The sequence below is a fragment of the Aquarana catesbeiana genome, linkage group LG02, assembly GCF_042186555.1.
Source record: "Aquarana catesbeiana isolate 2022-GZ linkage group LG02, ASM4218655v1, whole genome shotgun sequence".
Lineage (NCBI taxonomy): Eukaryota > Metazoa > Chordata > Amphibia > Anura > Ranidae > Aquarana > Aquarana catesbeiana.
Window position 1 is genome coordinate 33,365,549 of NC_133325.1, and position 16,345 is coordinate 33,381,893.

Genomic DNA, 16,345 nt, shown 5'->3' on the forward strand with positions numbered 1-16,345 from the left:
TGTCCGCTTCCTGGCGGGATAGCTCAGGTGGGTTTGGACTTCATCCCTGCTCAGTACACACAGATGTAGTCCATACGTGGTGCAAACCAAGGAGGGGAGGCTACATATCGCCTACACTGGGACCATGTAAAGCCAGGGCAGCCGTCCTCTTAAGGGAAGTGTGATCAGAGGAGGTTTGATGTATTATTCTCTATGTACTATCCTGTGGTGTTCCACAAATAACAGGTGGAGGGATGGAATGTGTGTGGTGTGTTGGTTTTTTTTTTTTTTTACTTTTTTTTTTTTTTTTTTGTATGGGGTTTGGTGACGCTTAAGGCTTCTTTTTATAGGCTTGACTTAGTTGAATTTGCTGAAAGTGTTCTCAGGGTTCCTTTAATACCTTTTTGTGAAGATTGCCAGTCTGATTTGCATGTGTCCTCTAATTTATTTTTATAACGTGGCGTTGTCTCTCTTCAGCACCCACAGCCTTTGTCAGACTCGGAGAACGAGGAGCCGGGTAGAACACCTTACAGATCGGCATTTGTTTCCAAGAACAACGCAAGCTGCTTTCCATCTCTGACATGGTAAGGTCGCATTGTTGCAACCCAATTCAACTTTTGGGTTTAACCACTTCAGCCCCGGAAAGGATTTACCCCCTCCCTAAAATAGATTCCCCCCCCCCCCCCACAAATAGAGCTTTCTTTTGGTGGTGTTTGATCACCTCTACAGTTCTAATTGTTTGCGCTAAAAACAAAAAAGAGCGACAATTTTGGGAAAAAAAATATTTTTTTACTTTCTGCTATAAAACATTTCCAATAAAAAAACAAATTTCTTCATTGGTTTAGGCAATATGTATTCTGCTACATATTTTTGGTAAAAAAAAATCCCAGTAAACGTATATTGAATGGTTTGTGCAAAAGTTTAGATCTCTCTCCTCTCTCCTCTCTCCTCTCTCCTCTCTCCTCTCTCCTCTCTCCTCTCTCCCCCCCTCCCCCCCCCCCAAGTGACACTTTTTGGGGACTAGTGACGCCAATACAGTGATCAGTGCTAAAAAAAAAAAGCACTGTCAATGGCAGGGAAGGGGTTAACACCTGAGGCGATCAAAGGGTTAAGTGTGTTTTCTAACTGTGTGGGGATGTTCCATCAGATTTTTTTTTTTTTTAACGGAAGTGACATTCTGTCACCGCCATCTTGTACACCCCGCACTCGGCCACACTAAGCCCATAATTTGAAGTCGCAAAGCGGACATCTTTTTACACTCACTGAAGTCTTGCATTTCACTTATTTTTACCACTAAGCTGAGCTTATATCATCAAATACAGTATTTAGAAGTCCGTGACACTGTTTTCATGTTGAATTTTAAAAGCAGCGGCAAGCCTGCCGATCTCGCACGTTTTGATAATCTGACCGAAGACCGCTGCTTTTAAAATTAAACATGAAAACAGTGTCACGGACTTCTAGATACTGTATTTGATGATATAAGCTCAGCTTAGTGGTAAAAATAAGTGTGAAATGCAAGATTTTGGTGAGTGTAAAAAGATGTCCTCTTGGTGACTTGAGACTTAGTGTGGCCGAGTGCGGGGTGTACCAAGATGGCCGTGATGACGCGTCACTTCTGTTACACAATTTTCATGGGTCGCCTAATCTGATGGAACAGGGGAAGTACTTACAGGAAGAACACATTGATCGCTGTTCCAGATTACTAGGAACAGAAGATCTCTGTATAATTCCCTGTCAGAATGGAGATCTGCCTTGTTTACACAGGCGGATCCCCGTTCTGCCTCTCTGTGGAGTGATCGCAGGTGGCCGGCGGACATCAGGTCTGCTGGACACTCAATTGGCTCCCCCCCCCCTCCGTGCAGCGGGCGTGCGCCCACAGTATCTATTGCACAAAATGATGTACAGGTACGTTGTTTTGTGCAGTAGAGCCACCCTGCCGCAGTATATATGCGGTGGATGGTCTTTAAGTGGTTTAATACATTCCAGGTGTGCAAGGTCATAGAGGTCCTTTTTCAATAGAAAGCAAGTAGAGGAAAAAAAGCCCCCTGCCAGCATTTTGCATAGTGCAGCTCTTTGTGGAAACAGTGGTATCTCGTACATACATACTTGGATGGCTGCAGCACCGATCCCAGCTGTCCCCCCGCCGCCTCTAAGACTGATAACTGAGTGATCGCTCAGCTCTCGGTCTCTATCCTGCAGAGAGCCGGTAAATGTCAGTCACCGGCTCTCTGCTCTGCCCCGTCAGCGCTCACTGGAGTGCGGATTGTGGAGGGGGCGGGTGGGGGCTGGCTCAGGCTCTTGGAAGATCGCTGAGCCCCCGGTACCAGTCCAGGCTGCTCAGTGGATCCCGATTGTATAGAAAAGTGTGTGTGGGGTTTGTTTTTATATTTAATCTACCTGACACAAGAGACCAATAATTAATGTTATGGATGATATATACTGCTATTCATACAGCTAGACATGAGCACAATTTTACTAATCCCATTGTCCTTCTTAAATAGTTTTTTTTTTTTTTTTTTCGTTTTCTGTCATTCATAAATTGTTGGCAAATTTTGTTTTACCATTTTAGGAGCATTCAGTCCAAGCTGGAGCGCAGTCAGAGCTGCATCGATACGGTGAACGATGCCCTCCTCCTCCAACCCGACGGAGAGCCGCCCAGTCTCAAAAAATAAAGGTAAACCCGCTGATTTGTCTGTCTGGGGAGTGTGTTTAGGTGGCCAAAGGCTGCTGGTTCTCGCGTGAACCAATATGGCGATCTTCCTTTCAGCTCCGATACCAGTCCAGTCAGACTTGTGTGTTCAGGAGACTCACATTTTTGCTTGTTTGCTGTTCAGTATTTGGATTATTTTATTCTGTCTACAAGTTTGTGAAGGGTTTCTAGTGATTATCTATCGGGGAATGAGGTCGGCATTCCACCGCAATGACTGCTGAAACAAGTCAGCATTCTACTGTCTTGTGACTTAAAGCCGAGTTCCACTCAGAAATGGAACTTCAGCTGTCCGGATTCCTCCCCCTCCGCTGTCACATTTTGGCACCTTTTCAGGGGGGAGTAGGGAACCAGGCTGTGAAGCCGCAAGACTTCGCTTCCCTTACTTAAGATGCTGGCGCATCCACCCAGAGCCGAGGGACGGGTCGGCTTCGTGTGAGGACATTGTGGGTGCCCTGGACAGGTAAGTGTCCTTATTTTAAAAGTCAGCAGCTGCAGTATGTTTTATTTATTTAAGTGGGAATAAAAAGGAGGCGGGGCAGGGAAAGGGGTCTCGGGTGGGTAGGTTGGCAAGGACTAGGGGTGGATAACTTTGAGGATGGTAGTAGGGCACTCTTACTGCCAATGCCCTCTTTTAGTCAGTAACTGTTAAAAAAAAACTGTTCCTGGTAGCTCACGCTCAGAAGCGAACACACATGTAAGTGCCGCCCACATATGTAAACGTGGTCCAAACCACACGTGAGGTATCACCGCGTGTGATAGAGCGAGAGCAACAATTCTAGCACTAGACCTCCTCTGTAACTCTAAACTGGTAACCTGTAAAAAAATTTAAAGTGTCGCCTATGGAGATTTTTAAGTACCGAAGTTTGTCGCCATTCCATGAGTGTGCGCAGTTTTAAAACGTGACATGTTGGGTATCTTCTATTTACTCTGCGTAATATCATCTTTCACATTATGCAAAATGGTAACTTACAACACAGCGGCATAAAAGGTATTTTTTTTATCTAATATGTTTTATTAGAGGGGTGAATGCTATTAAAATTGTCAGTGGCATTAATGTATGGCATGATCCTAAGTTTGGCTTTAAAAAAAAAAATAAAATTAAGCGAAAATCCGCTTTATGTCTCATTGCCTGAGCCTTGGTCACCTGTCCCCTGATCTCATTAGAGGCACACAGTCCACCTTATTGCAAAAATTAAATAAACGGATCCACATTAACCACTTGCCTACTGGACACTTTCACCCCCTTCTAGCTTTCAGCACTCTCACAATTTAAATGACAATTGCGTGGTCATGCAACACTGTACCCAAATTACATTTTTAGCTTTTTTTTTTTTTTTTTTTTTTTTCCCACACATAGCGCTTTCTTTTGGTGGTATTTAACCCTTTCATCGCTAAGCCTATTTTTGAAATTTGGTGTTTACAAGTTAAAATGCATATTTTTTGCTAGAAAATTACTTAGAACCCCCAAACATTATTATCTATATTTTTTTTTTTTTTTTTTTTTTTTTTTTTTTTTTGCAGAAAATCTAGAGAATAAAATGGAGATTGTTGCAATATTTTATATCACACGGTATTTGTGTAGCGGTGTTTTAAACGCAAATTTTTGGGAAAAGTGACACTTTTATGAATTTTAAGAAATCCAAACAGTAAAGTTACCCCAATTTTTTTGTATAATGTGAAAGATGATATTACACCGAGTAAATGGATACCAAACATGTCACCCTTTATAATTGCACGCACTCGTTGAATGGCGACAAACTACGGTACCTAAGACTTTCCATAGGTGACGCTTTAAATTTTTTTTTTTTTTTTTTTTTACGGTTGCTAGGTTAGATTTACAGAGGAGGTCTAGTGCTAGAATTATTGCTCTTGCTCTGACGATCGCGGCGGTACCTCACATGTGTGATTTGAACACCATTTACATATGCGGGCGCGACTTCCGTATGCGTTTTCTTTGAAGTTGTGTTTAAGAGAAAAAAATTTTTTTGATGACTTTTATTGCTGTCACAAGGAATGTAAACATCCCTTGTGACAGTAATGGGTGGTGACTGGTACTCCTTTTAGACCCCCGATCCCTCCTTTGCACTTCAAAGTATTCAGCTCGCCGAAAACGGCGATTTCTGAATACTGTGTATCTTTTTAAAACCGGCGCCATTGGCAGCCGAGTAAACGGGAAGTGACGTCATGACGTCACTTCCGCATTTACAATTAGAAGGCTGGAATGAAGCCGCCCACAGCTTCGTTTCCAGCCCGCTCCCAGCCGCCGGAGGCAGCCGTGATGGCACGGGAGGCCCGGTAAGAGCGGCAGATGGGGGGGGGGGGGGCGTCCCCTCCCGCTCCTCCGGTATAACAGCCGAGCGTTTTTTAGCCGCATCGGTTGTTTGCCCGCTGTAAACAAGGGTACCGGGATGATGCCTCAGCTGCGGGCATCATCCCGGTATAACCCCGGAAAGCCGAGTACGCACATCTGCGTATGCCCGGCGGGAAGGGGTTAATCACTACTGGGTTTTTTTGCTAAACAAATAAAAAAAAGACCGAAAATTTAGAAAAAAAAACAAAACTATTTTGTATAGTTTGTTATAAAATTTTGCAAACAGGTAATATTTTTTTTCTCCTTTCATTGATGAGGCAGCACTAATATATTCAATGCCCTGATTATCTGTGTAGATGTCCCTTTTTACAGAAGCCGGTTATCAGCTCTCCTCTCCTCCTGCTGTCACCGTGAGGAAAGAAAAGCCGATAACCAGATTGCGTTTTACTTCTGTGATCAGCTGTCATTGGACACATCTGATCACGTGATAAAGGGATGCTGTGATTGGCCCCTTACCCCACTTTGTGATTGGCTGAGTCCGAAAGAAATCCATGATCACAGGAGGATGTTCGTGTACGCCCTCCTGGGAAATTAAGCCAGAAAGACGGCTACAGCATGGGCAGGAAGTGGTTAATAGAATAAAGAGTGCATTTATATGATGTTTGCATTGAAGCCTGCAGAGCATCACAACTGCGACCAGTTTATCACAGATGCAATTCTTAGGCTCCTGCAAACTCTTTATTGGGCTGGAGGAAGTGAACACCACACATGCTCCATTGAGATCTACAAGTTCCTCTTCCACGGTGGCAGATGATGCTTGTGGCCTTTCCAATGGAAGGGGTGGGGGGGGGGGGGGGGGGGCTGTGTGTTGAGTGTTGTGCCCGTGCTTAATGTTAGACCCTAAATTATAAGTACATAGTGAAAAACGTGGTCAAAAAGGTGGACTGTGCTTTAATCCACATACAGTTGTGCTCATAAGTTTACATACCCTGGCAGAATTTATGATTTCTTGGCCATTTTTCAGAGAATATGAATGATATCACAAAAACTTTTCTTTCACTCATGGTTAGTGTTTGGCTGAAGCCATTTATTATCAATCAAATGTGTTTACACTTTTTTTTTTTTTTAAATCATATTCACAACAGAAACTACCCAAATGACCTTGAGCAAAAGTTTACATACCCCAGTTCTTAATACCGTGTATTTCCCCCTTTAACATCCATGACAGCTTGAAGTCTTTTGTGGTATTTGTGGATGAGGCTCTTTATCTTCTCAGATGGTAAAGCTGCCCATTCCTCTTAGCAAAAAGCCTCCAGTTCCTGTAAATTCTTGGGCTGTCTTCCATCAACTGCATGTTTGAGATCTCCCCAGAGTGGCTCAATGATATTGAGGTCAGGAGACTGAGATGGCCACTCCAGAACCTTCACTTTATTCTGCTGTAGCCAATGACAGGTCGACTTGGCCTTCTGTTTTGGATCATTGTCTTGTTGGAATGTCCAAGTACGTCCCATGCACAGCTTCCTGGCTGATGAATGCAAATGTTCCTCCAATATCTTTTGATAACATACTACATTCACCTTGTCATCAATTTTGACCAAATTTCCTGTGCCTTTTTGTAGCTCACACATCCCCAAAACATCAGCGAGCCACCTCCGTGTTTCACAGTAGGGATTGTGTACCTTTCATCATAGGCCTTGTTGACTCCTCTCCAAATGTAGTGTTTGTGGTTGTGGCCAAAAAGCTCAATTTTGGTCTCATCACTCCAAATGACTTTGTGGCAGAAGGTTAGGGGCTTGTCTCTCTGTGCTGTTTGGTGTATTGTAAGCGGGTTACTTTGTGGCATTTGCGTAGTAATGACTTTCTTCTGGTGACTCGACCATGCAGTCCATCTTTCTTCAAGTGCCTCCTTATTGTGCATCTTGAAACAGCCACACCACATGTTTTCAGAGAGCACTAGATTTCTTTTACATCTCTTCCATGTGATTACTGCAAGCGTACCAGTTGCCGATGTTCGATCAAGTCCTTTATGCATCTCCTCCTGCTAAATATCCCTGTGAGGGAACTGCTGTTTTGACCTGACTGATTCACTCAGGGGTCCATCTGTAGAGGTGAGCGGCTTGTGTCACTGAAGGTGGAGGTCCCTTTCACTACAGTCACTCTACTTGCTTTCCATGTCACTTGTGTCACCGGAGGAATTGCTGGATTTTTTTCTGCATTTACAATTGGCATATGGACGTTTATTGATTGTTTTTATTAGTATTTATGTATGCGCTGTACTGCCTTTTTATTTTCATTTGTGTTTTGGGATTTGGTAAATTTACCCTCAGTACTACATATGCTTCTAGTTAGGATTTTTTGGTCCGCGCTGGTTGATTTTACATGTATATATGTGTGTGTGTGTGTGTGTGTGTGTGTGTGTGTGTGTGTATATATATATATATATATATATATATATATATATATATATATATATATATATATATATATATATATATATATATATATATATATATATATATACATACACACACACACATTATATATATATATATATATATATATATATATATATATATATATATATATATATATATATATACATACACACACATTATATATATATATATGTGTGTGTGTGTGTATATATGTATATGTGTGTGTGTGTGTGTGTATATATATATATATATATATATATAATTTGTGGGTTTTGTATTCATTAAGTGCATCTTTTAGAAAAAATATGGTTAAAAAATTGCAACAACCACCGTTTTATTCTTTTAGGATCTCTGCTAAAAAAAAAAAAAAAAAAAAAAGTTTGGGGGTTCTAAGTAACTTTCTAGCTACAAATACAGATTTTTAACAACAAGTGTCCGAAAAAGGCCTGGTCCATAAGTGGATAAGGCCCCTTTCACACTACTGCAACTTTACAGTTGCGCAATTTCAGGGAATGCCTGTTTAAACTTTAGGTCTATGGAGCTCAACTCGCATCAAAGTTGGACCAAAGTAGTGCAGGGACTACTTTGAATTTGCACAGATAGGAACGGTACTCATTGGAAATCATGGGGTATGATTTACCTTGCAACTTTGCAGTCAAGTCGCAAAAGTGTGACAGGGGCCTAAGCTGTACCTGTGCATTATGTTTCTATCACCCTAATAAATTTCAACTATATTTAATATATCGAACGTTTTGTTGATGATTTTCTTCTTCTCCTCAGGTGCCGGTGCCCCCCATTACCAGCAGCTTGGCAGCCGTCACCGGTGTTCTGTTGTCTACAGAGAACAGTCGGTCTTTCTCGGCCCCCGTCCTTACATCGGAAAGACGTCTGGCTATCAGCTCCCTGAACTCTTTCACACCTTTACATAAACCCGAACGGTCCATCAGTCCGGAGAGCAACGATAGCATTTCTGAGGAACTCAACCACTTCAAGCCAATCGTCTGTTCTCCTTGCACCCCTCCCAAGAGACTCCCGGATGGAAGAGTCCTGAGTCCCGTCATCATCAAATCAACGCCCAGGAACCTCAGACGGAACCTGCAGAAGCCTACCTCCTACGAGGCCAGTCCCATGATATTAAAGAAATGGGAGCAGGTTTTCCAGGACCGCCAGATGAAGAGGACGCTCTCCAAGGGCACCCTGACCACGTGTGTTGAAGATGGGCCGTCCGTTAAGAAGCAGGAGACCGCCAGCAAAGGAAGGGTGGCTTGCCAAATTACATTTAGCGACGTTGAACCTGCCGGAGAAGTTGAACTGCCGCCCTCTTGCAGCAGAGAGGACGCCTCGCAAGAAAATCGTGATACGAAGGAACAGTCTACGCCTTGCGGTGATTGTATCCGGAGCACGGGCCCAAACGCCGAACCTGTAATATTTCAGGGCTTTACCGAGGCAACCGCCAATTCGCAGGTCGGCACAAAGACCAGGTTGGCGACCCGGCTGACCTCTAGCAAAAAGACAATTTCCGCGTGCAAGTGTTTGGTGGCCAAGCCTATGAAGGCCTCTTTAAAACGGGTGCACAAGAAAACCTCCCAGTCCATCGGGATGCAGAACGGCTCCTGCTTCTCCACCACAGAGGCCATCAGCCTGGCCTTCCCTCCGCGCCGAGGACTAAAAAGACGCTGCAAAACTAAGCACTTGGAGCAGAACGGCGGCCTCAAGCGGCTAAGGGTGGCTGGTCAGGGCGGGTTCCAGAGGATCTGGAGGGGGGCTGAGAAAAAGCTTCATCAGGAGGAGGAGGACAAAAAACTGGCTGTGAAACTTCAGCAAATATTTGACAAGGAGAGCCGCAGGGTGAATCGCAAGAGCAACAGGGACGAGTATCATCTGCGATCCAAAAGCGCAGCCGGCGCAAACTAGACTGCATTTGTGTTTGGGTTTTTTTTGCCTTTTCTAGATAAAGAAAATATCCAAAATGACTATAACCAGAGAATTATTTTTTCTAAAATTTTTTTTTTTTTTTTTCTTTTCTATTTTTGGACAACAAAAAAAAAAATAAAAAAAAGAGGAACTATGCTTTTAGGAGTGAGGATGATGGAAGAAGTCTACGCTGACGGCTACTGAACACATAATGGATCATAAGAAGATACAGCGACCCAACCCGCTTGTACTAGATCTATGGTAGCTGCTGTTCTCTTATGTGTCTTGTTCCCATCTCATTAAGGAAGGGCTTCACATTACTATGCAGTGTTTTCTGTGTATCAGGGGGGGGGAGGGGGGTGCGGGAGGGTACTCTTAGGGCCGGCTCACATCAGGCATCTCCCAGGCTTGTGTTCCAGTGCATTTTTTTTTTTCCCCCCATTTATTTTAATGAAGTGCACCAAAAGTCACGCATGCACTACTTTTTGAGGCTGGGTTCACACTGATGCAATGCGTCACCTCGCATGTGATTCGCAAAGGAATCTCACCGCATTCCTGCGCAAATCATATGCGATTCTCTGTGGTGCGATTTGAGCCCATTTTATTTTTTTGTATGACTCAAATTACACCACATCTGCACAAAAAAAGTGCGGGCACCTTTTTTTTTTTTTTTTTTTTTTTTTTTAAATAATTTTTTTGCTGCACTGAAGTCAGATCCCACGGGTGTTCATACACATGCAATCTGATTCTAGCACATGCACCTGCTTTTGGGGTTTTGTTCATCATTTAATTTTTTTTTTTTCTTTTTTCATTGAGGCCCACAGCAGATCGCATGCACAGAGTGCGATCGCTGTGCCATGCAGGAAACGCAGTGTTCCTGTGCGTTTCCCCGCATCAGTGCAAGCCGAAAATGAAAATCTCACTGTAAGCAGATCACATGCCATGCAAACCTGCGTTTTGGGGTGTTGCTAACTTCACACAGATAGAGGACGCGGCACGTTTTTGAACGCATTGTGGGAAACGGAACGCAGGTTTTCCATATCGCATTCCAGTATGAAACGGCACATAAAGTGGAACGCCATTTTGGGGGGGGTTGTAAAAGACAGGCTGGGCTTACTAGATGTGGGCAGAATGATGGGAGGTTTTCTGCCCAGAGAGGACGGCCAGTGCTGGACTGAGGAAGAAGCGCTGAAGCAAGGAGTGGTTTTTCACAGGTCTTCGGTCCCTGGCCGCTGGTATTTCATCAGATAAGGTAACAGAAGTGACGTTCCGTCACTACGCCGTGACGGCCATCTTGGTACACCCCACACTCGGTGTTTACCAAGTAAGCCTGCAGTCAGAAGGCAGCAGCGGACATCTTTTTACACCCACCCAAGTCTTGCATTTCACACTTATTTTTTTACCAGTAAACTGAGCTTGTATCGTGAAATACAATGTTTTGAAATCCGTCGCACTCTTTTGATAAATTTTAAAAGCAGCGGTTTTCTGTCAGATCAGCAAACCTGTGAGATCAGCAGACTCGCCGCTGCTTTTAAAATTCAACATCAAAACGGTGTCCTGTATTTATGAATATTGTATTTCACTAAATATGTGCAGTTTACTGTTAAAAATAAGTGTGGAATGCAAGACTTGGGTGGGTGTAAAATGATGTCTGCTGCAGGCTTCTGACTGCAGGCTTACTGTGGACGAGTGAGGGGTGTACCAAGATGGCTGTCGTGGTGTGACGGAAGGTCCCTTCCGTTACCTAATCTGATGGGTTGCTGATTCTGACGGAACACCGGCATAATAACTGGGCAGCCAGCTGTGACTGCTTGCAGCGCCATGCTTTTATGGATTGTCCCACAGCCTTCTGGGACCTGTGACCTTTATTCCCAGAACTTTGGGGGGGGGGGGGGGGGGGGGTAGTGGTGTAAAGAACTTCAGCTTGGATCGCCCAGGCCCAATGGTCCAAGTTTTCCTTATCTTTGCACAGCTGCTTTTAAATCCAATAGAAATGACAAGGTATTGATGAGAACTATTTTATCTAAGGGAAGGAAGTTCCCAAAACACGGCCAATTGGGTGGTACTTGAGAACCACTGGCCTAGGCAATCCAAGCGGAGGTTGAAGCCGGGAACTTGCTCACCAACCCCCCCCCCCCAAAAAAAAGATATCAGAGACGGGGGGAGATTGAAGTTGAAAGAGCGGAACTTCCTCTTTTGGTTGAAGTCCCACTTTAAGTACAGATTGTCATATATATCCCCCCCCCCCCCCCAATACAAGGGGAGGGGGCTATAAATTAAAAACAAAAAAAAGTTTGGAGTTCCACTTTATAGTTGTCCGTGTTTCTTGAGGGTTAGTCCAATGTTAATCTGAACGCCCATCACTGTTGCGGATCTACCTGCGGGGCTCCAGAGATGGCGGACATCATCGCTCTTGTCTGCTGTAGAACGTTGCTTTGCTTTTAATAATTTGGTCAATTTTTTTTTTTTCTTTTTGCTTTTAGATCACTAAACCTTAAATCTGAGCTAACCTATACTTCACATAGAGGGGGTCTTCGCAGCCAGGTAGACCATTGCCCAGAATCCTCCACATTGTTCACTTGGCTAGAAATGAGTGTTTCTGTTTTCTAGTCCCTAAAGCAGAACTTGGACCCGGTTCACACGGATGCAATAAACACTCCTACTGGAGCTTTTGTCGCATCGGAAGTCGGACTCCATTCTGTGCAGTGGAACCGTTTCTGATCGGTGTGACTTGAGATACTTCAACTTAGAAAAAAAGGTTCCTGCATTACTTTTGCTACGACTTGCATTGACTTCTGTTAAAGAAATCGTGCCAAAGTAACGCTGGGGTCCGAATTCAAAGTTGCACGACTATGATGTCTGGGGGGGGCAGTGTGAACCCGGGCTGAACCTAACAGCAGGCAGGTCTTTATTGCAGAAGAACATATGTGTCAATAATACACGCGCCTGCAGTTTTCTATTGAATGTACACGGAGCTGAGCATGCGTGGCTCAGCCAGCATTCCCAGGACTCTGTGACTGTACTGGAATAACTGACTCCCATGCACATCCCATTCCTATTCATCCCAAAGGTGATCAGTAGGGTTGGGGCTCTGTGCAGGACACTCAGCTCCTCCAAACCCAAACTGGTCACACCAGGGGGGTGATGAAGTGAACAGTATTGCTAATATTACAGCATACAAGGGCATTGTAGAGGATACTGCTCTTCCATCTTGACACCAACCTCATGGTAACCGTTTGGTGAAGACCCTTTTCTGTCCCAGCGTGACACCCCCCCCAAATCTACAAAGCCAGCTTCATAAAGACATATTGGGGTTGATTTACTAAAACTGGAGAGTACAAAATCTGGTGCAGCTGTGCATGGTAGCCAATCTGCTTCTAACGTCGGCTTTGTTCAATTAAGCTTTGACAAAAATAAAAAAAAAATATGGAAGCTGATTGGTTTCTGTGCAGAGCTTCACCAGATTTTGCACTCCCCAGTTTTAGTAAATCTCCCCCACTATGTCTTTATGGAGTTGGCTTTGTACATGGTGGGGGGCAGCAGTCATACTGGGACAGAAAAGGGTCTTCACCAAACTGTTAGTGCTCTTCCATCTTGATACCAACCTTGTGCTAACAGTTTGAAGACCCTTTTTTATTTTATTTTTTTTGTTCCAGCATGGCTGCCCTCCCTTTAATGTACAAAGCCAGCTCCATAAAGACACATTGGGGTTGATTCACTAAAACTGGAGAGTGCAGAAACCAATCCGCTTCCATTTTTTTTTTTTTCTTGGTCAAAGCTTAAGCTGAAGTTAGAAGCTGATTGGCTACCATGCACAGCTGCACCAGATTTTGCACACTAGTTTTAGTAAAAAAAAAAAAAAAAAAAATAGTTTTTACTTGTTAGGCAAATTTTTTTTTCTTTTGGATAGAGCAGTGATGGGGAACCTTGGCACCCCAGATGTTTTGGAACTACATTTCCCATCAGGCTCAACTACACTGCAGAGTGCATGAGCATCATGGGAAATGTAGTTCCAAAACATCTGGGGTGCCAAGGTTCTCCATCACTGGGATAGAGTAAGGGAGAGTTATAACCCCTGCCAGATTTTTTTTTTTTTTTTTTTTTTTTTCCCGCCATCTTTGTCCCATTAAGGAGATTTCCCTTTGCATTCTGTCCCATAGCCAAACAGGAAAACCCTGCAAATTTAAGGGGAATTCCCTAGGTCACCAGAACTAGTGCCAACCCCCCCCCCCCCCCCCCCCAATTGGAAGATGTCCCCTCTGTTCTTTTTCTGGGGACAACCAAAAATTTGGGATTTTCTTTTACTTTCGCTATCGATGATAAATGGGACAACTAAAGAGGGGGAATCTCCATAATGGGGGGCACAGACAGCAGTACAAAACCGACAGGGGTTCTGATCCCTCTCCACTCTGTCCAAAACTAAAGAAAGTTTGCCTTTTTAATTATACTTTAATTGAACAAGCTAAAAATAGAAGCTTATTGGCTGTCATTCTGAGCGGCACCAGATTTTGTACTCTGTAGTTTTAGTAAATCATCCCCCAATATGTCTTTATGGAGCTGTCTTTGTATGTTGGGGGAGGGGTCATGCTGGAACAGAAAAGGGTCTTCATCAAACTGTTATCACAAGGATGGTATGAAGATGGAAGATCTGTATCCTCTCCAATGTAATATTATCAGTGCCCTTCATTGGAGAATTCTGACCTCAGTACTATGGGGGGAGGGGCGTCCATATAATACATTCAGTCATAGAGAGAGTCTCCCGTCCCTTTTTGTTAAATGTGAGGTCAGAGCAGCATTAATGTGAATGGATGAAGCCGCGCTCCATCTTCAGAGTAGTGCAGATCCATTCAGCGTGCCGAGCTCCCGTATCTGCGAGACGAGCGCGGATTTTATGTTTTAGTGGTAAACAAGAACTCTTTGAATGTAATCTGCACAGATCGGTATTTCTGCAGAGCGCCAGCCGTAATCCCTCTCCATGGAAGTGTTATAGAAGATCCTATATACACCTTACCCCAGCGTTGGAACACTAAGGAGAGGCGGGGGTGGGGAATGAACATTACGTTCTTTTATGTTTTTATTTTTTTCATGTTTTTGTAATTATTTTTTTTGTGAGGTTTTCAAATTCTGCTGAAATTGCACACAAATAAACCGCCTTTAGTTATGTTTAATGATTGTGGATTTACTTTTATTGCTGTAGTTACAGTTTCTTATATGTTGAGTGCTCACAAGTGTCTTATCATTAGAAGGGTTTTGTTGTATCTGCTCAGTAAGTAAATACCTGGCAGGGCACCTGATGATTACTTAAAACCCCCAAATGTTATATATTTTCTGACAGCAAACACCCTAGAGCAGGGGTCTCCAAACTGCGGCCCAGGGGCCGGGAAGCAGACCTTTGTTTACTTTTTTTCCAGCCCTTGGGACACCTTCCCTTTTTTTTTTTTTTTTTTTTTTTTTTTTATCCACTGATATCAAATGAGGCATAGTTCCTCCCACTGACACCAATGATGGAGCACTATTCCTCCCACTGACACCAATGATGGAGCACTATTCCTCCCACTGACACCAATGATGGGGTATTATTCCTCCCATTGACACCAATGTTGGGGCACTATTCCCCCCACTGACATCGGTACCTTTTCTACTCCCAATGGCCTAGTTTGGCCCCCTAAAGTCTGAAAGTTTGGAGACCCCTTCCCTAGAGGATAAAACATTGGTAGTTTTTAATATCTTTATATATCACACAATATTAGTACAATGGTTTATGGAACACAAAATGTCAGAAAAAAAAAATAAACTTGTTATTTTAGGTCACATAAACACAGAAATGTGCCCAATTTTCTAGTAAAATATAAAAGATGAGGTGATGTAGAGGTCATGTAACCTCATCTTTTATATTATACTAGAAAATTGGGCAAATAGATTCCTAACATGTCACGCCTTAATATCACGGGTGCCTGTGAAATGGAAACAAAGCTTGGTACCCAATATTTCCCATAGATGATGTTTTAACCTCTTCCTGATACTTCTCTATGCAGTCCTATGAAGACCTCTTTCTGCACAGAGAGTGCACGCCCTGCAAACTCCCGGCACGGAGACCGGCAGCTACTGGAAAGCTCCCCCGATGAACACTTGCAAATGGGAGCTTTCTGATCATGTGGCCGCTGAGACAGCCAATCACAGCAATCATGTGATCAGAATGCCCGCCTCCCATCCTTTTAAAACCCCTTTAAAAGGCCAGGTGGTGGGAAGGGGTTAAAAGGCTCTACAGGTCATCAGATTAGACCTAACCGTGAGTTGTGATGTTAGAATTATTGCTCGCATTCTGGGATGCATGGCGATATTTAACCGTTTGGCGCCCGCGCTATAGCTGATAGATGGCTACAGTGCGGGCTTCCGATGCCCGACAGCGCATTCTGTGATCGTTGAGTCCTTCAGACTTGGCTGATCACAGGTCGGGGTAAAGAGCCAATCACAGTGGCCCTTTTACTATGTGATCAGCTGGTCAACCCATGACAGCCAATCACAGGATGTAAACAGAAGCCGGTTCTCGGCTTTTCTCTTCTCACGCCGACAGTGTTGAGGAGAAAAGAAAGCTGATAAACTGCTTCTGTTACAGGAACGTCGGTCCCAACTGTGCCCACCAGTGCAGCCTATCAGTGAAGGAGAAAAATGACCCTTATAACAAACTATGCAAAAGGTTAAAAAAAAAAAAAAAAAGATATATATATTTTGCAAAAAATAAAAAACCCAGTGGTAATTAACAACTAGCCGACCAGGCGCTGTCATACTGCGGCAGGTTGGCTCGTTCCCACAAATCACCGTAGGTGTATGTTGGCCCCATTAAGGGTGATAGCAGGCACGCACGCGCCTGCTGCACAGCGAGGGACATGATGCGCGTGGCCGGCGGCCGCGATGTCCACTGGCCACCCGCGATCAAGGGCACGACAGCCAGAACAGGGATGGTGTGTATGTAAACACAAATCCCCGTTATGACAG

The 16,345-nt window shown here is 43.8% G+C and overlaps 1 protein-coding gene across 1 annotated transcript in view; it reads left to right on the top strand.

The window, feature by feature from the left end:
• The window catches only part of RNF169 (ring finger protein 169), a gene marked incomplete in the record, with an annotated part of 16,231 nt that extends 1,714 nt beyond the window's left edge, over nt 1-14,517 (top strand). The window contains 4 exon segments of the mRNA XM_073612757.1: nt 457-563; nt 2,549-2,604; nt 2,607-2,673; nt 8,242-14,517. Of these exon segments, the coding sequence (XP_073468858.1) occupies nt 457-563; nt 2,549-2,604; nt 2,607-2,673; nt 8,242-9,349 (1,338 nt within the window).
• Between the last annotated feature and the right edge of the window lie 1,828 nt (nt 14,518-16,345).